This window comes from Coregonus lavaretus (genome assembly GCF_964263955.1).
Source record: "Coregonus lavaretus genome assembly, chromosome: 21".
NCBI classification, from domain to species: domain Eukaryota; kingdom Metazoa; phylum Chordata; class Actinopteri; order Salmoniformes; family Salmonidae; genus Coregonus; species Coregonus lavaretus.
In genome coordinates, this window is record NC_140008.1 from 30,004,742 (window position 1) to 30,027,998 (window position 23,257).

The window sequence follows — 23,257 nt, forward strand, 5'->3', positions numbered from 1 at the left end:
GGCCAGGTGGGCCCTATTCTTCACCCGGTTTGATTTCAAACTATCATACATCCCGGGTACGAAGAACGTGAAGGCAGACGCATTGTCACAGCTGTATGACACAGAGGAGAGGCCCAGAGACAACACCCCCATACTCCCTGCCTCCTGCATTGTGGCGCCGGTAGTATGGGCGATAGACGCGGATATAGAGCAGGTGTTACGCGCAGAGCCATCTCCACCTCAGTGTCCAGCTGGGCTGCAGTACGTGCCTGCTCTTATCCGTGACCGTCTGATCTACTGGGCACACAAATCACCCTCCTCTGGTCACCCAGATATTGGTCGTACAGTGCGCTGCCTGACCGGAAAGTACTGGTGGCCTACCTTGGCTAAGGACGTGAGGGTGTATGTCTCCTCCTGCTCGTTGTGCGCCCAGAGTAAGGCACCTAGGCACCTCCCAGCGGGTAAGTTACAACCTTTACCAGTTCCACAACGACCATTGTCTCACCTGAGCATTGATTTCCTTACCGATCTTCCCCTCTCCCAAGGTAACACCACCATCCTGGTCGTTGTGGACCGCTTTTCCAAGGCCTGCCGCCTCCTTCCTCTGCCCGGTCTTTCCACGGCCCTGCAAACTGCGGAGGCCCTGTTTACACACGTCTTCCGGCACTACAGGGTACCAGAGGATATAGTGTCTGACCGGGGTCCCCAGTTCACATCCAAGGTCTGGAAGGCGTTCATGGAATGTCTGGGGGTCTCGGTCAGCCTGACCTCTGGTTTCCACTCCGAGTGTAATGGGCAGGTGGAACGGGTAAATCAGGATGTGGGTAGGTTCCTGCGGTCCTACTGCCAGGACCGGCCGGGGGAGTGGTTGGTGTTCTTGCCATGGGCCGAATATGCCCAGAACGCTCTCCGTCACTCCTCCACTAACCTAACGCCATTCCAATGTGTTTTAGGTTACAAACTGGTTCTGGCACCGTGGCTCCAGAGCCAGACCGAGGCTCCTGCAGTGGATGACTAGTTTCGTCTCGCGGAGGAGACATGGGACGCTGCCCACGTCCACCTCCAACGCGCCGTGCGTTGTCAGAAGGTCAACGCTGACCGCCACCGTAGTGAGACCCCGGTCTTCGTACCGGGTGATCGGGTCTGGCTCTCGACTCAGAATCTGCCCCTCCACTTGCCCTGCCGGAAGCTGAGCCCGCGGTTTGTGGGGCCGTTCAAAGTCCTGAGGAGAATCAACGAGGTTACCTATAGGTTATTACTCCCCCCTGCTTACCGTATTAACCCCTCGTTTAATGTCTCTCTCCTCAGGCCGGTGGTGGCTGGTCCACTCCAGGAATCTGAGGTGCGGGAGGTCCCTCCGCCTCCTCTGGACATCTCGGGGGCCCCGGCGTACTCCATCCGTTCCATCCTGGATTCGAGGTGTCGGGTGGGGGGCCTTCAGTACCTCGTGGAGTGGGAGGGGTACGGTCCAGAGGAATGGTGCTGGGTCCCGGTGAGGGATATCCTCGATCCCTCCCTGTTGCGGGATTTCCACCGTCGCCATCCGGTTCGCCCTGCTCTGCGTCCTCCTGGCCGTCCCCGAGGCTGGGGTCGGCGTGCTGCTGGAGCTGCGCGTCAAGGGGGGTACTGTCACGACTTCCTCTGAAGCTGCCTCCCCTCCTTGTTCGGGCAGGCTTCGGCGTTCGTCGTCACCGGCCTTCTAGCCACTGCCACTCCACATCTCATCATTCCATTTGTCTTGTCTTGTCAATTACACACACCTGGTTCATATTCATTTTTACATTTTAGTCATTTAGCAGACGCTCTTATCCAGAGCGACTTACAGTTAGTGAGTGCATACCTTATTTTAATTTTTTTCATAGAGGCCCCCCGTGGGACCCCTCATTAGTATGTGTTTAAGTGTTCCCTCTGCCCCCTTGTCCTTGTGGGTGATTGTTTCATGTGAGATGAGTGTAGCTCGGTGGAGCTACCTGTACTTTGTATTGCCGGGGTATATTTTCCCTGTGTGCCTGTATTTGTTCCAGTGCGCCTGTTTTGCGCAATGGACTGTTGACGCTGTCCAGCGTAACTGTGTACTACGGAATAAACTCTGTATTCTGTAATTTACCCTCCTGCGCCTGACTCCTTCAAATCACACTCTCACAGCGTAATGATGAATACATGATGAATAAACTATTTACTAATCCATTATAAATGCTTTATTATGTGGAGTTATTATGGTGCTATATAACTTCTGATAAGGCAGATGACAGCGTCGCTAATTAGGTTAACTAACTAAATGTTACCTAAGTGTGAAAAACATGTAACTTCATGCCAAATACATGCTAAATATACTAGTAAGAGCTGACAAATTGAGAAAAGACTGCTAGAAGAAATGTCAGCTACAGGAGAACTAGATCAAGTGCCCCTAAAACGTTTCAAAGAAAACAAATAATATTTCCACCCAGGTCTGACTCGATCTAACCTCCCCTGTTTGTGAGTCACAATATTACTCTTCACAACAAACGATAACCAGAACAGATAGCTCACAATATATCACTCTCCAATCCAGTCAGAGGGATAAAGATAGAGCAGCAGACCAGTCTTAGTATAGTATAGTCTCTAGATAGAATCCAAAAGCATGCTTCTACCCTGTCCAAGCAGTCCAGGAAACAATATTTTATTCTGTCTTCGATCCAAGAATAGCAATATTACCCAATATAACTCAATCTGCAGTAACATCAGACAATGCAGTGTGTGTGTTCTCCCTGACTCACAAAAGCAGTATGCATCACCCTACATAACAACCTATACAGTGGGGGAAAAAGTATTTAGTCAGCCACCAATTGTGCAAGTTCTCCCACTTAAAAAGATGAGAGAGGCCTGTAATTTTCATCATAGGTACACGTCAACTATGACAGACAAAATGAGGAAAAAAAATCCAGAAAATCACATTGTAGGATTTTTAATGAATTTATTTGCAAATTATGGTGGAAAATAAGTATTTGGTCAATAACAAAAGTTTCTCAATACTTTGTTATATACCCTTTGTTGGCAATGACACAGGTCAAACGTTTTCTGTAAGTCTTCACAAGGTTTTCACACACTGTTGCTGGTATTTTGGCCCATTCCTCCATGCAGATCTCCTCTAGGGCAGTGATGTTTTGGGGCTGTCGCTGGGCAACACGGACTTTCAACTCCCTCCAAAGATTTTCTATAGGGTTGAGATCTGGAGACTGGCTAGGCCACTCCAGGACCTTGAAATGCTTCTTACGAAGCCACTCCTTCGTTGCCCGGGCGGTGTGTTTGGGATCATTGTCATGCTGAAAGATCCAGCCACGTTTCATCTTCAATGCCCTTGCTGATGGAAGGAAGTTTTCACTCAAAATCTCACGATACATGGCCCCATTCATTCTTTCCTTTACACGGATCAGTTGTCCTGGTCCCTTTGCAGAAAAACAGCCCCAAAGCATGATGTTTCCACCCCCATGCTTCACAGTAGGTATGGTGTTCTTTGGATGCAACTCAGCATTCTTTGTCCTCCAAACACGACGAGTTGAGTTTTTACCAAAAAGTTCTATTTTGGTTTCATCTGACCATATGACATTCTCCCAATCCTCTTCTGGATCATCCAAATGCACTCTAGCAAACTTCAGACGGGCCTGGACATGTACTGGCTTAAGCAGGGGGACACGTCTTGCACTGCAGGATTTGAGTCCCTGGCGGCGTAGTGTGTTACTGATGGTAGGCTTTGTTACTTTGGTCCCAGCTCTCTGCAGGTCATTCACTAGGTCCCCCCGTGTGGTTCTGGGATTTTTGCTCACCGTTCTTGTGATCATTTTGACCCCACGGGGTGAGATCTTGCGTGGAGCCCCAGATCGAGGGAGATTATCAGTGGTCTTGTATGTCTTCCATTTCCTAATAATTGCTCCCACAGTTGATTTCTTCAAACCAAGCTGCTTACCTATTGCAGATTCAGTCTTCCCAGCCTGGTGCAGGTCTACAATTTTGTTTCTGGTGTCCTTTGACAGCTCTTTGGTCTTGGCCATAGTGGAGTTTGGAGTGTGACTGTTTGAGGTTGTGGACAGGTTTCTTTTATACTGATAACAAGTTCAAACAGGTGCCATTAATACAGGTAACGAGTGGAGGACATAGGAGCCTCTTAAAGAAGAAGTTACAGGTCTGTGAGAGCCAGAAATCTTGCTTGTTTGTAGGTGACCAAATACTTATTTTCCACCATAATTTGCAAATAAATTAATAGAAAATCCTACAATGTGATATTCTGGAAAACATTTTCTCAATTTGTCTGTCATAGTTGACGTGTACCTATGATGAAAATTACAGGCCTCTCTCATCTTTTTAAGTGGGAGAACTTGCACAATTGGTGGCTGACTAAATACTTTTTTTCCCCACTGTACATAGGCCACACAATATTGTTTTCCGCTACCTCAAGCCATCTTTACACAGGCCACAAGATATTGTATTTCCCTGGTTGAAGCAATCTATAGATGGACCAATGGTATTGTGTTACCTGGAATAAGCAATCTATACAGGAGATAGATGAATGGTATTGTATTTCAGTGGTAAGAGTAATAATGACCAGCCATTATTGTGTTCTCTCATTCAAGGCCTTAGTTAGTATACGCATGTATTAGTACTTTTGCAACTCTGTCCCCTTTCTTCCCACCAAACATACCCCAACCTCACCCCCAAAACACATACACACAGCCATACCTTGTCGATGCTGTTGAGGTGTGTGTGGTCAGTCTTGACAGTAGCGTCCAGTCCGTCCAAGTCAGTGACCCCGCGGTTAAACTCCTCGACCGTACTGTCCGGTAACGGTAAAGGAGCCTCTTCCGCATCAATGTCTGTCTCCACAGCAACCACCAACTTCTCCGCTCCTGTTAACTCCCGGGCTGAGAGAACAAACACAGCAACACATTGTCAAGGAAACACCTAATCACTATGCCATGTTAAATAGTTGCCATAGAAGGAGGGCCAATGGAGTAATATACTTTGTTGTTAGAAAGAAAGTTGCTACACCAAAAGATGAGGGAGGAGAAAAGAAGAGAAGTGGCAGGCTGGGATGTGCTTCATTAAGGTGTTCTCCTGTTCTCCCTGCTCTGACAATTAACTCTCCTGATAAGCCCACTAGCGGGGCTCAGAGACTCCTGTGGTTTATACAGTTGAAGTCGGAAGTTTACATACACTTAGGTTGGAGTCATTAAAACTCGTTTTTCAACCACTCCACACATTTCTTGTTAAAGTTAAAGTCTTGTTATCCTCCCAAGTGGCGCAGTGGTCTAAGGCACTGCATCACAGTGCTAGCTGTGCCACTAGAGATCCTGGTTCGAATCCAGGCTCTGTCGTAGCCAGCCGCGACCGGGAGACCCATGGGGCGGCGCACAATTGGCCCAGTTCAGTTGGTAGAGCATGGCGTTTGCAACGCCAGGGTTGTGGGTTCGATTCCCACGGGGGGCCAGTATGAAAAATAAAAAAATAATGTATGCACTCACTAACTGTAAGTCGCTCTGGATAAGAGCGTCTGCTAAATGACTGTAATGTAAATGTTAACAAACTATAGTTCTGGCAAGTCGGTTAGGACATCTACTTTGTGCATGACACAAGTAATTTTTCCAACAATTGTTTACAGAAAGATTATTTCACTTATAAATCACTGTATCACAATTCCAGTGGGTCAGAAGTTTACATATACTAAGTTGAAGGTGCCTTTAAACAGCTTGGAAAATTCCAGAAAATTATGTCATAACTTTAGAAGCTTCTGATAGGCTAATTGACATATTTTGAGTCAATTGTGGATGTATTTCAAGGTCTACCTTCAAACTCAGTGCCTCTTTGCTTGACATCATGGGAAAATCAAAAGAAATCAGACCTCAGAAAAATTATTGTAGACCTCCACAAGTCTAGTTCATCCTTGGGAGCAATTTCCAAACGCCTGAAGGTACCACGTTCCTCTGTACAAACAATAGTACGCAAGTATAAACACCATGGGACCACGCAGCCGTCATTCCGCTCAGGAAGGAGACGTGTTCTGTTTCCTAGAGATTAACGTACTTTGGTGCGAAAAGTGCAAATCAATCCCAGAACAACAGCAAAGGACCTTGTGAAGATGCTGGAGGAAACAGGTACAAAAGTATCTATATCCACAGTAAAACGAGTCCTATATCGACATAACCTGAAAGAAAGAAGCCACTGCTCCAAAACCGCCATAAAAAAGCCAGACTACGGTTAGCAACTGCACATGGGGACAAAGATCGTACTTTTTTGAGAAATGTGCTCTGGTCTGATGAAACAAAAATTGAACTGTTTGGCCATAATGACCATGGTTATGTTTGGAGGAAAAAGGGGGTTCCTTGCAAGCCGAAGAACACCATCCCAACCGTGAAGCACGGGGGTGGCAGCATCATGCTATGGGTGTCACGACTTCCGCCGAGGCTGCCCCCCCTCCTGGTTCGGGCAGGCTTCGGCGTTCATCGTCACCGGAGTACTAGCTACTGCCGATCCCATTCTCATCACTCCACTTGTCATGTCTTGTCAATCACACACACCTGGTGCTCATTCCCCTAATTAGTATGTGTATAAGTGTTCCCTCTGTTCCCCTTGTCTTTGTGAGTGATTGTTTGTTGTGAGAGCGTGTAGTTCGGTTGAGCTACTATTCACTGTGTTTATGCCAAGGTGGATGTTTTCCCTTGTAATAGTTTCGTTTGATGCTTGGGGCGTTTGATTTATGTAAATGGAATAAACTCTGGACTACGGTATTTTACCTCCTGCGCCTGACTCCTTCATTCACACCTCGTCACAATGGGGTGCTTTGCTGCAGGAGGGACTGGTACACTTCACAAAATAGATGGCATCATGAGGAAGGAAAATTATGTGGATATATTGAAGCAACATCTCAAGACATCAGTCAGGAAGTTAAAGCTTGGTCGCAAATGGGTCTTCCAAATGGACAATGACCCCAAGCATACTTCCACAGTTGTGGCAAAATGGCTTAAGGACAACAAAGTCAAGGTATTGGAGTGGCCATCACAAAGCCCTGACCTCAATCCTATAGAAAATGTGTGGGCAGAACTGAAAAAGCATGTGTGAGCAAGGAGGCCTACAAACCTGACTCAGTTACACCAGCTCTGTCAGGAGGAATGGGCCAAAATTCACCCAACTTATTGTGGGAAGCTTGTGGAAGGCTACCCGAAACGTTTGACCCAAGTTAAACAATTTAAAGGCAATGCGACCAAATACTAATTGAGTGTATGTAAACTTCTGACCCACTGGGAATGTGATTAAATAAATAAAAGCTGAAATAAATCATTCTCTCTACTATTATTCTGACATTTCACATTCTTAAAATAAAGTGGTGATCCTAACTGACCTAAGACAGAGAATTTGGTACTTGCAGGCCAGACCGTTAACCATTTGTTTAGGATACAACTTGTTCAGTCATGTTACCTCATTTGCTAGCTATAGCTAACAACCTGGGGCGGGTTTAGCAGGACGCAACGTTTTGGAACATTCAGATAGACAAATGCTATATAGAACAAACACTCTCTGACATGTTGAATAAGGAATAACGTCAGTTCTATTCATGGAATCAAATCAAATGTTATTTGTCACATGCTTCGTAAACAACAATGCAGAGAGAAAAATAATAGAACAAATTAAAATAACACAAGGAATAATATCTGCAAAGTTCGAGAACGTTTTGCAACTGAACGTGGCCCTGGTATCATTACCAGTAGCCTATATGCAAACATTTGGTGTCACAGAAAGAAAGGAAAAGGGATAGCAAACAATTTATTGACTCAATTCCTCTTGCCTGTACTAGGGCTGTTGCGGTAACCATATTACTGCCAAAACCGCAGTAAAATTCCACGTGACCGTTGAGTCACGGAAATCTTCTCTTATGCACTCTGGTCTTGCGTTGGTAGTACCCGTCACTAATGGCCTGGTACTCAGGGCTCTATTGTCCCTATAACCACTCTGACATCAATGCAAATGCAATCTAAAATCACATCAAACACTTATCATCAAAACAGTATGTGCTTTTAAAACTCAACTCACTGTGATTGATCAATTTGAAGAAAGAAGTTCAACAACAGGTTGAAACTGAGTGGAAAACATGGTCTTTGTTTCAAAGCCTAGCACAATGAAATGGACAGCGCTTTCTAAGGTGATGATTAATTTAATAATTTAGCCTACACTGTCCCACAAAATCATCCTGTTGTCCCACATTTGGGTATTTTAAATTTGGTCACCCTACCGGCATGAGTGAGAAAAACGAACCTGTGGGAAAGTGGCCTCCATCAGCTATTCTAGTTCATACGATGACATGTCTTTTTTCCCCTGCCCATGTTCCTGCCCATTTGATAATGGGCTATTCTAAATATAAACAAATGTTACATATTAGTAAAGACAAGATTAAATTGAGAATAGTCTGATGGGTGAAAATATTATCACTTGATGAGGGAACATTGTGTGCAGCCTGAGGCAAGGAACTGAGGGGAAGCTTTTTTTGTGACTTTCTCAAATCATCAATTGCCTATAGTCGCATCATGCAGCCCATATATGTTCTGATTTCTAAGACATTCTAAGGTTTGTGCCATTCACAACTAAAGTTGCCAAATAACTCTAAATCTAGTGTATAGGACCTGTTTCAAATGATCACTTTTATGCTCAACATAGCCACTTCATATGCGAGTGCACTTGCTCTGGAATGGGAAAAATATCCTTTATATTTTATTCAGCTAAGTTCAATTATATTATTCTTACTATAAAATAATTTAAAATAATGGCATGGGACTTACAGTGGGGAGAACAAGTATTTGATACACTGCCGATTTTGTACGTTTTCCTACTTACAAAGCATGTAGAGGTCTGTAATTTTTTATCATAGGTACACTTCAACTGTGAGAGACGGAATCTAAATCAAAAATCCAGAAAATCACATTGTATGATTTTTAAGTAATTAACTTGCATTTTATTGCATGACATAAGTATTTGATCACCTACCAACCAGTAAGAATTCCGGCTCTCACAGACCTGTTAGTTTTTCTTTAAGAAGCCCTCCTGTTCTCCACTCATTACCTGTATTAACTGCACCTGTTTGAACTCGTTACCTGTATAAAAGACACCTGTCAACACACTCAATCAAACAGACTCCAACCTCTCCACAATGGCCAAGACCAGAGAGCTGTTTAAGGACATCAGGGATAAAATTGTAGACCTGCACAAGGCTGGGATGGGCTACAGGACAATAGGCAAGCAGCTTGGTGAGAAGGCAACAACTGTTGGCGCAATTATTAGAAAATGGAAGAAGTTCAAGATGACGGTCAATCACCCTCGGTCTGGGGCTCCATGCAAGATCTCACCTCGTGGGGCATCAATGATCATGAGGAAGGTGAGGGATCAGCCCAGAACTACACGGCAGGACCTGGTCAATGACCTGAAGAGAGCTGGGACCACAGTCTCAAAGAAAACCATTAGTAACACACTACGCCGTCATGGATTAAAATCCTGCAGCGCATGCAAGGTCCCCCTGCTCAAGCCAGCGCATGTCCAGGCCCGTCTGAAGTTTGCCAATGACCATCTGGATGATCCAGAGGAGGAATGGGAGAAGGTCATGTGGTCTGATGAGACAAAAATAGAGCTTTTTGGTCTAAACTCCACTCGCCGTGTTTGGAGGAAGAAGAAGGATGAGTACAACCCCAAGAACACCATCCCAACCGTGAAGCATGGAGGTGGAAACATTATTCTTTGGGAATGCTTTTCTGCAAAGGGGACAGGACGACTGCACCGTATTGAGGGGAGGATGGATGGGGCCATGTATCGCGAGATCTTGGCCAACAACCTCCTTCCCTCAGTAAGAGCATTGAAGATGGGTTGTGGTTGGGTCTTCCAGCATGACAACGACCCAAAACACACAGCCAGGGCAACTAAGGAGTGGCTCCGTAAGAAGCATCTCAAGGTCCTGGAGTGGCCTAGCCAGTCTCCAGACCTGAACCCAATAGAAAATCTTTGGAGGGAGCTGAAAGTCTGTATTGCCCAGCGACAGCCCCGAAACCTGAAGGATGTGGAGAAGGTCTGTGTGGAGGAGTGGGCCAAAATACCTGCTGCAGTGTGTGCAAACCTGGTCAAGACCTACAGGAAACGTATGTTCTCTGTAATTGCAAACACAGGTTTCTTTACCAAATATTAAGTTCTGCTTTTCTGATGTATCAAATACTTATGTCATGCAATAAAATGCTAATTAATTACTTAAAAATCATACAATGTGATTTTCTGGATTTTTGTTTTAGATTCCGTCTCTCACAGTTGAAGTGTACCTATGATACAAATTACAGACCTCTACATGCTTTGTAAGTAGGAAAACCTGCAAAATCGGCAGTGTATCAAATACTTGTTCTCCCCACTGTATAAGCATATCTTGTCTGCTAAATGAACAAGCCTACTGCCTATGGCATGGCGCATAGCCAGATAACATACAGTACATTAGGTCGATTCATATTCTGTTTTTCTGAAATAAATTTTCTTCATATCATAATGTTTCTTTAGACCTGCCAAAAATAAATAATGGATTTACTGTGATGGTGTATATTAAAATTATTTATTAGACTTTTTTAAATGTAGATGTCCAAAGGCGTGCATCAGCAGCTTGAATGTGTGGAGGCCTGGAGAAGCTAAATGTGTTTATGTTAATTAACGGTCAATTACCGTGAGTCTTTTGCAGAAAATTTCATAACCACCACATCCCTAGCCTGTACACTATATCTGACTGGGTAAATCACTTCATTTTGAGTTAATGTGGATCCAGTGACTCAGACTTACTGGGACTCAAACTTCACAAAATGTTTGACTCGGACTCGCTCTCTCTCTCTCTCTCTCTCTCTCTCTCTCTCTTTCTCCCTCTCTCTCTACCTCTCTCTACCTCTCTCTCTCTCTACCTCTCTCTCTCTTTCTCTCTCTGTCTCTGTCTCTGTGTGTGTGTCTCGCTCTGCATGTGTGTCTGTTTGTTTTGTATGTAATGTGCAATATCTATGTAGGCTGAATTAGGAATTTACACGGACAGATCATTCTTATATATGTTTGTCACATTTCTGCTGTTGGGAAGAGAATAGTTATGTTATGCAGAAAAATATGTTGGTAGGACAAGGGTAAGTATGTTTGTGCACATGGAAGTCAGTGATTTATGTTTACTATTAGGTTAATGAGACAATATAAATGTGATGTGACTAAAATGTGACTAAAATGAAAGGGCATTTAAGTTGAGTAAAATGTCCCACTGTTTGTCATTTTGACAATAACTTATTATTGAAATGACAAGAAATGTGACTAAGACTAGACTATATCTAAAAAAGTGTGTCAAAATTAACATTGGTGTGTGTAGGAGTGTGGCGCGTGGGTGCTGTGGGATCATCTGCATATGAAAGGGCCCTGTAGTTACTGGAGCCAGAGTCATCCCACCACTGTTCTGTTCTGTTCCACAGCCACAGTCTCTCTATTAGACTGACTCATCTGTGATGCAATCCTCTCAAATGGCATCTAACACTCAATCATGAGTGTGATAGTGTGTGTGATTTTGTGTGTGTGTTTGTCTGTATGCACCTGAGAGTGTGGACTTCTCGTTGCAGGTCTTGTCGCTGTCTGCGTCCTCCTGTCCATCTGCGTTCTGGTGTGTGTGTTGCAAGCTGAGTTTGTGACACACCTCGAATGCCTGGCCCACCGTCCGCACGACACGCATGGCCTGGGACTGGAGAGAGGAGAAGGAGTTGAGAGAGATAGAGAACATATGACATTATAAAATCCATGTACACAAACAACAAGTGTGCAGTTAAAATTGGCAAAAAACACTCAAAAGTATTTCCACAGGTCCGTGGGGTGAGACAGGGATGCAGCTTGAGCCCCACTCTCTTCAACATATACAGTGCCAGTCAAAGGTTTGGACACACCTACTCATTCAAGGGTTTTTCTTTATTTTTACTATTTTCTACATTGTAGAATAATAGTGAAGACATCAACACTATGAAATAACATAAATGGAATCATGTAGTAACCAAAAAAGTGTTAAACAAATCAAAATATATTTCATATTTGAGATTCTTCAAATAGCCACCCTTTGCCTTAATGACAGATTTGCAAACTCTTGGCATGCTCTCAATCAGCATCACCTGGAATGCTTTTCCAACAGTCTTGAAGGAGTTCCCACATATGCTGAGCACTTGTTGGCTGCTTTTCCTTCACTCTGCCGTCCGACTCATCACAGACCATCTCAATTGGTTTGAGGTCAAGGGATTGTGGAGGCCAGGTCATCTGATGCAACACTCCATCACTCTCCTTCTTGGTAAAATAGCTCTTACACAGCCTGGATGTGTGTTGGGTCAATGTCTTGTTGAAAAACAAATGATAGTCCCAACAAAACCAAACCAGATGGGATGGCGTATTGCTGCAGAATGCTGTGGGAGGCATGCTGGTTAAGTGTGCCTTGAATTCTAAATAAATCACAGACAGTGTCACCAGCAAAGCACCCCCACACCATAACACCTCCTCCTCCATGCTTCACTGTGGGAACTACACATGCGGAGATCAGCCGTTCACCCATAACTAAAAATCTCCAATTTGGAATCCAGACCAAAGGAAGAATTTCCACCGGTCTAATGTCCATTGCTCGTGTTTATTGGCCCAAGCAGGTCCCTTATTTTTATTGGTGTCCTTTAGTAGTGGTTTCTTTGCAGCAATTTGAACATGAAGGCCTGATTCACACAGTCCCCTTTGAACAGTTGATGTTGAGATGTGGCTGTGACTTGAACTCTGTGAAGCATTTATTTGGGCTGCAATTTTTGAGGCTGATAACTCTAAGGAACTTATCCTCTGCAGCAGAGGTAACTCTGGGTCTTCCATTCATGTGGCGGTCCTCATGAGAGCCAGTTTCATCATAGAGCTTGATGGTTTTTGTGACTGCACTTGAAGAAACGTTCAAAGTTCCTGAAATGTTCCGTATTGACTGACCTTCATGTCTTAAAGTAATGATGGACTGTCGTTTCTCTTTGCTTATTTGAGCTGTTCTTGCCATAATATGAACTTGGTCGTTTACTAAATAGGGCTATCTTCTGTAATCCCCCCTACCTTGTCACAACACAACTGATTGGCTCACACGCATTAAGAAGGAAAGAAATTCCACAAATTAACTTTTAAGAAGGAACACATGTTAATTGAAATGCATTCCAGGTTACTACATCATGAAGCTGGTTGAGAGAATGCCAAGAGTGTGCAAAGCTGTCATCAAGGCAAAGGGTGGCTATTTGAAGAATCTCATATATAAAATATATTTTGATTTGTTTAACACTTTTTTGGTTACTACATGATTCTATATGTGTTATTTCATAGTTTTGATGTCTTCACTATTATTCTACAATGTAAAAATAAAGAAAAACCCTTGAATGAGTAGGTGTGTCCAAACTTTTGACTGGTAGTGTATATCAACGAATTGGCGAGGGCACTAGAACAGTCTGCAGCACCCGGCCTCACCCTACTAGAATCTGAAGTCAAATGTCTACTGTTTGCTGATGATCTGGTGCTTCTGTCCCCAACCAAGGAGGGCCTACAAGCAGCACCTAGATCTTCTGCACAGATTCTGTCAGGTCTGGACCCTGAAAGTAAATCTTACTAAGACAAAAATAATGGTGTTCCAAAAAAGGTCCAGTTGCCAGGACCACAAATACAAATTCAATCTAGACACCGTTGTCCTAGAGCACACAAAAAACTAAACCTACCACGGCCTAAACATCAGCACCACAGGTAACTTCCACAAAGTTGTGAATGATCTGAGAGACAAGGCAAGAAGGACCTTCTACGCCATCAAAAGGAACATAAAATTCGACATCCAAATTAGGATCTGACAAAAAATACTTGAATCAGTTATAGAACCCATTGCCCTTTATGGTTGTGAGGTCTGGGGTCCGCTCACCAACCAAGAATTCACTAAATGGGACAAACACCAAATTGAGACTGCATGCAGAATTCTGCAAAAACATCCTCCGTGTACAACTTAAAACACCAAATAATGCATGCAGAGCAGAATTAGGCAGATACCCGCTAATTATCAAAATCCAGAAAAGAGCCGTTAAATTCTACAACCACCTAAAAGGAAGCAATTCCCAAACCTTCCATAACAAAGCCATCACCTACAGAGAGATTAACCTAGAGAAGATTCCCTTAAGCAAGCTGGTCCTGGGGCACTGTTCACAAACACAAATAGACCCACAGATACCCAGGATAGCAACACAATTAGACCCAACCAAATCATGAGAAACCAAAAAGATAATTACTTGACACATTGGAAAGAATTTACAAAAAACTGAGCAAAATGGAATGCTATTTTGCCCTGAACAGAGAGTACACAGTGGCAGAATACCTGACCACTGTGACTGACCCAAAATTAAAGAAAGCTTTGACTATGTACAGACTCAGTGAGCATAGCCTTGGTATTGAGAGAGGCCGCCGTATGCAGACCTGGCTCTCAAGAAAGACAGGCTATGTGCACACTGCCCACAAAATGAGGTGGAAACTGAGCTGTACTTCCTAACCTCTTGACAAAGAGAGAGTTGGTCTTCGATGAGCTACTGTGGTGACTTCTCTCTATCTTTTAATGAAAGATACTGTACTCGACCCAGAGAAAGAGAGATAGAGAGCATGAAAGTGAGAGAAAGGTGAAAGAAATGAATAGCATTCCTCATATTCTCCAGATGCTTTCAAAATAGTTGGAGAAGGACTGGGGGAAAAATAATGAGAGGTTATCGGAGAGCAGCCTTTATCACACCACAATCTGAATGACTGGAGAGAATGAGAGGGTGTGTGTGGTTGTGTGTGTGTGTAGCCTGACTGTAAAGACTTAGCTCTCTTTTCAGGCCGCACGCACACACGCACACACGCACACACACACAAACACACATTCCTCGTCAGACACACACAGTTCTATTCACACAGCCTTGTCCCAGGATTAAATCCACCATGTATAATCAATTGCGAGAGCAGCACTAGCATTGTTACTATCGTTAGCCTTTTTAGATAAAGCCTAGATAAAGGACCAGCATTGGAACAGCACCTTGATGTTAAAGTGTGATAATGACTCTCGCTTTCTATCTAACTCAAGGTGTTTCCCTCCAATTCAGCCTGTCAATTAACAGCCATTATGGCTCAACAGTTGTCCAGAAAGTCATTAACACAGACAGGGCTGGGGTGCAACTGTGACTGTTCTACACAATAACAACGGGAAGGACTGAGGAAAAGGCATTACATCTAGTGTTCCATGGGTCTTTGAGGATGAATTATTAAGTCATAGCTCACATAATTTATTTGGAACTTAAACAGATTAATGAGTATTTGCATGGTCAAATAGAATCTGTGTTGGCCAACCACTGGGTCAGTCTCCTGGGTTATGCCACTTCGCCCATGCCAGCGCACTGTGTCTGAGATTGGCAGAGAGAGTGGCAACTGGCAATGGATGGGAGGGATCTCTCACTCACTCACCCACACACACACACACACACACACGGCAGTCTCGCCTTGGTCCAGGCCTCTGGTCTCTAATGGGTTCTCCCTGTAGGTCTCCTCCTCAATTAACTCTCTGTGATGGAGGAAGCCTCGTTAATTACAGTGTGATGGAGACACAGCCATTAATTACACTGCTTTAAAGTGTCTACAGGAGGACAGATAGAGAGGAGGGAGGGTGGAGGAATGGAGGAAGAGAGGGAGGGAGAATTACAGAAAAAGGAAAAGGGATAGGGAGGAAAGGTGGAGAGGGAGAGTGTCTGTGTAAAACAGATGGAAATTTACGCTCTCAATGGTTCTACCATGCTGTTTGACTTGTGGTGTGTGGCTTTGTTCATTGTATATCTGTGAATTCCTTTAAGAGACAAATAACTTTAACTTCAGCTTGAAACCAAAAGTACTCCCTATTCGCTCTGTCTCTCTGTCACACACATAATGGTTCTATGACTCGTGACAGCATTGCGATTAGTGTGGTTGGGTAGAGGTATGTAGTGTGAGTGTACTGGGAGGTTTTAATATGGCAGGATGCTGTTTAATACGTGCAGGTCGTGTTGAGGTAGAATACAGTACAGCCATGGGCCTGTAGCAATCTATTACTGACACACTCCAATGCACATTGCTTTGTGTCTGTCCATGCTAGTGACTGTAGATTAGAACACACACTTTCACTCTCTCCCTCTCTTACACAAGCACGCAGGCAGGCAGGCAGGCAGGCAGGCAGGCATGTGCGCACACACACACACACACACACACACACACACACCTACACACCTACACACGCACGCTCAGGAAAAGTTATTTACATCTCAATGGCCTTGGGCCAGAGCTGCCCATGCGAATGTCAGTGTATTTCACTCCCCGCTCTCCCAGGACTAAGGCTTTGAGGTTGAGTGTGTGTGTGTGTGTGTGTGTGTGTGTGTGTGTGTGTATGTGTGTGTGTGTGTATGTGTGTGTGTGTGTGTGTGTGTGTGTGTGTGTGGCACAGTTGATAGGGGGAGGAAGCGCGTGTGTGTGTGAGAGGGCTGTACAGGGCTGCACTCACACCACTGCCCCATGGACCTCCAAGATATGCTCCACCCACCATATAACAGACGCCGCACTACCCGCCTATGCACAGCCATGCCAGACCATGCTCTCACCCTCCTAGTCACCAGAACACGCTCCTTGGACAGAAGCTTCCTACAAACTACTGTCCATATATGGAATAGACTTCCAGAGCACGTTATCAGTGACATCACAGTGGTCTTCAAGCCTTCAAATGCCGAGTGCATGAACACCTCCTGACCACCCCACCCCCACTGACCTGCAGTGAACCATATGACTGGGCGACTGGATTTTACTTTATATCTGATTTGGCTATTGTTCACAATTGCAACCAATAATTATTATTTCTTAAATAAAGAGACAGAGAGAAAGAGGGAGTGTGAATGTGTGAATTCCTTTGCTTACATTTAGCAAACATGACTGGACATGGCTCAGTAATGTCAATGGGACTGTGGATAACATTATCATGCAAGAGAGGAAAGAGAGAGAGTAAAAAGAGATAAAGTGTCTGTCTCACCTTCTTCTTGGACTTGAAGACGTTACAGCGGAAGACGTTACTCTGTCCGTCTCTGGCGATGTAGCTGAAGATCTTCAGGTCCTGGGAGTCATGAGATACATAGAAGATCCTATAGGACAGAAACAGAGGAAATAGGTACACAACCAAAAGTTACCATAGAGCTGAACCCTAACTTATAATCTGTTTGTGTAACTCAACCTCTCATGTAAATCTCCCATTTACATCTATCACAAACTAGCTATCAAAGTTTTTACAGAATAACTAGAGTGCCAAACAAGTGTAATGTAATTGTGTTGTATTGAGACTGGAGGCTGCTTACATCATGACATTTCCACTATATATACAAAAGTATGTGGACACCCCTTTCAGATTAGTGGAACCCTGCTATTTCAGCCATATCTGTTGCTGACAGGTGTATAAAATTGAGCACACAGCCATGCAATCTCCACAGACAAACATTGGCAGTAGAATGGCCTTACTGAAGAGCTCAGTGACTTTCAATGTGGCACCATCATAGGATGCCACCTTTCCAACAAGTCAGTTCATCAAATTTCTGCCCTGCTAGAGCTGCCCCGGTCAACTGTAAGTGCTGTTATTGTGAAGTGGAAATGTCTAGGAGCAACAACGGCTCAGCCGCGAAGTGGTAGGCCACACATCTCACAGAACAGGATTGCAGAGTGCTGAAGCGCGTAGCGCGTAAAAATCGTATGTCCTCTGTTGCAACACTCACTACCTCTGAAGTGGAGAATCATGCTTTACCATCTGGCAGTCCGACGGACTAATCTGGGTTTGGCGGATGCCAGGAGAACGCTACCTGCCCCAATGAATAGTGCCAACTGTAAAGTTTGGTGGAGGAGGAATAATGGTCTGAGGCTGTTTTTCATGGTTCGGGCTAGGCTCCTTAGTTCCAGTGAAGGGAAATCTTAACCCTACAGCATACAATGACATTCTAGACGATTCTGTGCTTCCAACTTTGTGGAAGGGCCTTTCCTGTTTCAGCATGACAATGCCCACGTGCACAACGCGAGGTCCATACAGCAATAGTTTGTCGAGATCGGTCTGGAAGAAATTCACTGACATGCACAGAGCCCTGACCTCAACCCCGTCGAACACCTTTGGGATGAATTGGTACGCCGATTGCGAGCCAGGCCTAATCGCCCAACATCAGGGCCTGACCTCACTAATGCTCTTGTGGCTGAATGGAAGCAAGTCCCCGTAACAATGTTCCAACATCTAGTGGAAAGCCTTCCCAGAAGAGTGGAGACTGTTATAGCAGCAAAGGGAGGACCAACTCCATATTAATGCCCATGATTTTGGAATGAGATGTTCGATGAGCAGGTGTCCACATACTTTTGGTCATGTAGTGTATCAGTCTTCAACAACGACAGCCTAGTCAAACAGTCCCGGTTTCTCCGCTTTTTTCCCTAATTGCTCTTTAAATGCTTAACGTCAATGAGCCGAGGTAGAAAACGTCACACACACATTATCACACACGAACACACACACACAAACACACATACACCCCTTCCAGACAAATCAGAGGACAGCTCCCGCGGTGAGAGAAACTAAACACAACCTTTCAGAACTGTGTGTGTCATGCCAGGGGCCTAGCTGATGTCTCCTAACTTCTTGGTGGCTCCAGTTTGTTATTTCCTTGCCTACACTACACTATGCCTCGCCATTCCCACAGTGATGTAGGTCCCTGGTGTGGTGATTAGCACAGAGAGTGTAACAAAGACCGGGACAGCCAAAGCTATCAGGGATGACTCACACAAACAAACAAACACACCCACACACACACACAGGCTTGGGTGGTATACCTTATATACTGTATACCGGGGTATTTGGAAATAGCCACGGGATGGTTTTTCAATACCGTTGAAACTATTTATTTGTAAATGTGAATATTTGTAGCTACTTTTTAAGTAAATACCTGCAGTCAACTTGTGCAATACGTTAGGAGATAAAGCAGATCTCGTTCTTCATTTCACCTGTTACATTATTTTTCATTATTAAGCTTACCGGTAGTCTCCAATCACATGGTGTTTGATTACAAGCACACAACGAAGAGAGAACGGAACCTTGCGAGTCACTCACTGTGGTTACAGTATGGAATTCACAACTAAATATTTGTCAGCTAGATATCTTATAACTATTAAGTTAACTGTCTAAAATGTGCTAAATGCTCTGCAGTTTTGCATTTGGTTTGCTAGCTAACTTAGTAGTTATCTAGCTGGTTAGCTTCTTGCAAAATCAAGCTTCTCTTGGTAACAGCAGAGAATCGCCTCCTTGGATCAAGAGCCTTGCTGTCCAATATATCTATTGTGTGTGCAGCAAACTGTGAGTAGCATTTTTTTGTTACTTGTTTAAATTTATGAGCTGGGATGTCTGTCCTGCAAATAGTTTATGTCAGAGACAGTATAACATTTTCACAATTCACTCGTTAGCATTTAGCTAGCATGTGCTATGGGATTTTACATGTACTTGTTAGCATTGGTAACCTTCAGATTACAGAGGCTCAGTGGGGTTTGAAAATAGCACCCCTTGTGTTCAGTGCCGGTATCATTTAATATCCTGGGATGGCACAGGGTCGATATGGTATGACAATCTAGATACCGCCCAAGCGGTATGTGGATTCTTTGTGGATTCTGATGTGTGCTTGGGTTTATTGTCTAGCTGGAAGATCCACTTGCGGCCATGCTTGTCTTGCTGGAAGATCCTCTTGCTAGAGCTCTATTTTCATGTCATCTGACCATAGCACCCAACCTGGACTCATGGGTAGACATAACATAGTAAACGTAAATCTGGGACATTCCAACTAGTATGATATGCTATGTTTACTATGTTATGTCTAGTCTATGAGACCAGGCTGTAGCACCGCCTGGAGTTTGCTAAATGGCATTTGAACTTTTTTTACATTTACATTTTTTAGTCATTTAGCAGACGCTCTTATCCAGAGCGACTTACAGTTAGTGAATGCATATTTTTTTTATACTGGCCCCCCGTGGGAATCAAACCCACAACCCTGGCATTGCAAATGCCATGCTCTATCAACTGAGCTACATCCCTGCCGGCCATTCCCTCCCCTACCCTGGACGACGCTGGGCCAATTGTGCGCCGCCCATGAGTCTCCCGGTCGCGGCCGGCGGCGACAGAGCCTGGATTCGAACCAGGATCTCTAGTGGCACAGTTAGCACTGCGATGCAGTGCCTTAGACCACTGCGCCACTCAGGAGTACAACTTGGATTGGAACCGGTGCTATGGTCAGCAAGACAATAACTTCAAGCACACATCAAATTTTGTATGGAGGAATGGTCTAAGATCCTTCTCAATGTCTTCTCCAATCTCATTTAAGAAAAAGGCTCAGTGTCATTATCCTCGTAGATGGATCTAGATAGAACAGCTGTCAAACACTCCACGAGTAAAGAAACACCTAATACTGTATGTCTATATGAATGACAGAAAAATACCAGCCTTGCAGTCTGTATGTGTATGTGTGTGTGTGTGTTAGAGATGGATGCATTGGAGCCTGACCGGTAAATTAAAACTTCAGTGTCTCAGCGGGGTGTGTGTCAACAAGAGAGATGGAGGGAGGAGATGGAAGTAGAGAGAACATGGGGCAGGGTACTCCCCTTGCCCACCTCATGAAAGCAGTCATTCACTTCAATCCCCCACCCCTCTACACACACACCTTAAAAACATTCATTCATTTGCTCGTTTTGAACTTTCGACACCTGCTTTGCACGAGTCAGCACTTTGTATTTGTATTTATTATGGATCCCCATTAGATGCTGCCAAGGCAGCAGCTACTCTTCCTGGGGTCCAGCAAAATTAAGGCAGTTATACATTTTAAAAACATTACAATACATTCATAACAGATTTCACAACATATTAGTAGAGGATGAAAGAAACATATATATTTCTTAAAGCAAGCAACATAACGCTCACACACTGCAGAGGCGACATCACTTTTAATACCCCTCTAACACACTCGCACGCCGCCAACCTCACACAGACACACACCACTTTTAATAGCGGAACAGGTTGATACGGTAGTGATGTGCCTTTGTTTACTCTGATTAATATCTGCTATGAAATATGCTGCAGATAAACCAGCTGCTAAGAGGCTCCGGAGGCCGCAGCACTCTGTCATCTCACACACAAACACACACACACACACACTCTCTGAGAGAGAGAAAGGAGAGAGAGAGAGAAAGAGAGATACATTAAATGATAGTAACGAAATTGTATCAATATTTTCCCCTCTATCCTGCCAGATAGAGCTGTATGTGTGTTTGTGTGTGTCCGGACAGATGCGACTGTATTTAGCACAGACAGCAGAGGAGAGATGGCAGCCAACATACAGTTTATCAGCTTCATGATCTCTTAGCATTCATTACAGGATATGACTATAACCACAGACATACCACACTGTGAGGCCATCACAATCTCTTACAGACAGGATATTACAACCTGTTTTAACCTGTTCTTTTCCTCTGGGAAAGCGTAAAACAAAAGATTCAAGTGAACTTTTACTATATAATTTAGTTGGTTATAATATCTAAAGTGTAGAAGAACATGATGATAGGTGGTTGTGAACAAAAGTTAAATATGGTTGTTTTGTTTTGGTCTCTTTTAGTTCCCTGTCAAGATAACATGTGAAAGTAAATAAGTTTCACATCTGGTGATGGAGTCCAATAGTGTCAGCCCACAATCTGTCTCCATACGCTGGCAGTGGAGCGTAAAACTACTGTAGTGCTCTTATAGCTAAGAATATCTGCTTTTAAATGTATGCTCTTAGTGTAGAATGGCTATGAATATCTGCTCTTAAGGCCTGTTTTGATCACACACACACACACAAACACACACACAGGCGCACACACACACAGGCGCACACACACACAGACAAGTAGAGAGAGGGAGGGAGGGAGGGAGGGAGGGAGGACGAGGTTTTGGCTGGAGAGGAAGGAGATAGAGCCAGGGGGAAGAAAGTGAGAGTGTGTGTGAGAGAGATAGGAGGATGAAGACCAGGGGGATTCTCAATATTAAGTCTCTAATTAACAGCCCTCCTCCACTCCTCCTCCTCCTCTCCTCTTCTCCACTCCTCTGTGACAGATCTAATGAGACCTGGGTTCATCCTCTCCTCTCTTCCTGTCCTCCCTCCATCCCATGCAGGGTCATGGAATATTATGGAGGGTTAGAAAAGTAAAGCCAGTTAAGTAACCCCTGTAGACCGATGGATACGACAGGAGTGAGGGAGAGAAAGAGTGTGTAGTGTACTGCTCTCACACTACTCCAACTCCGTGTCAAACACAGACAAAGCCAGAGATAAACATATAACTCATCTCTATCATCTGTTTGAAGAGGCGGAGCCAGCTGTGGTGTGTGTGTGTGTGTGTGTGTGTGTGTGTGTGTGTGTGTGTGTGTGTACAATACAGTCCTCCATGCCTAATTTAATAGCAGCTTGTGTTGAGGTTTATACTGTATTCTGTCAGAGCTGGAATGAGCTGATAGTGACTCAATACACTTCATGGGGATAACAATAACAATGTGTGTGTGTGTGTGTGTGTGTGCATGTGTGTGGGAGGTTATAGTGAGCAGAATAACAGCTCAATTGTGGCGTTCCACAGAGAAAAGTATCCTATTCCATTAAGCAACAACAAAGACAAACCTCCCCACCAGACGACACACTACACTAATTCATCCCCTGGGAAACAAACACATGCTCACACACTATGGAGATGTTAGTGTAATGTCATGTCATAGAAAGGACTGCTTGTAGTACAAATAACACTGTATTGCCCAGGGGTGGCCAGTTTTAGGCTTTTGGTCCAGCAAATCAAAGCCCCCTCCCCCCACCCCCCCACAGACCTTATCATATCCAATTACATAGCTATTCACATATGTCTCAAATCTCTCCTCACATTGACTGATATCAGATGAAGGTCACATGGGCTATAGACATCCCACAAAGCGCAACAACTTACGATAAATCGTGTGTGTGTTTCTGTTGGTGTGTGTGTTTTCTGTGTGTCTTGGTGTATGTGTGGAGCTCCCTTTTTCTCCTGCAACTCAACCACATGATTTCTGTCTGTCTGTCTGTCTGTCTGTCTGTCTGTCTGACTGATCTCCAGTGAGTAAATAAGTCAGATAAAGAAGTAAGAATATCAGATAAAG

General features: G+C 44.2%; 1 protein-coding gene across 1 annotated transcript in view; it reads right to left on the bottom strand.

Annotated features, from left to right (window-relative positions):
- The window catches only part of nos1apa (nitric oxide synthase 1 (neuronal) adaptor protein a), a gene marked incomplete at its 3' end in the record, with an annotated part of 220,760 nt that overhangs the window by 54,171 nt on the left and 143,332 nt on the right, over nt 1-23,257 (bottom strand). Inside the window, exons 5-7 of the mRNA XM_084185811.1 lie at nt 17,081-17,189; nt 11,578-11,722; nt 4,693-4,874 (exon numbers count right to left, since the gene is read on the bottom strand). Of these exons, the coding sequence (XP_084041937.1) occupies nt 4,693-4,874; nt 11,578-11,722; nt 17,081-17,189 (436 nt within the window). The remainder of the gene's footprint in view (nt 1-4,692; nt 4,875-11,577; nt 11,723-17,080; nt 17,190-23,257) is intronic.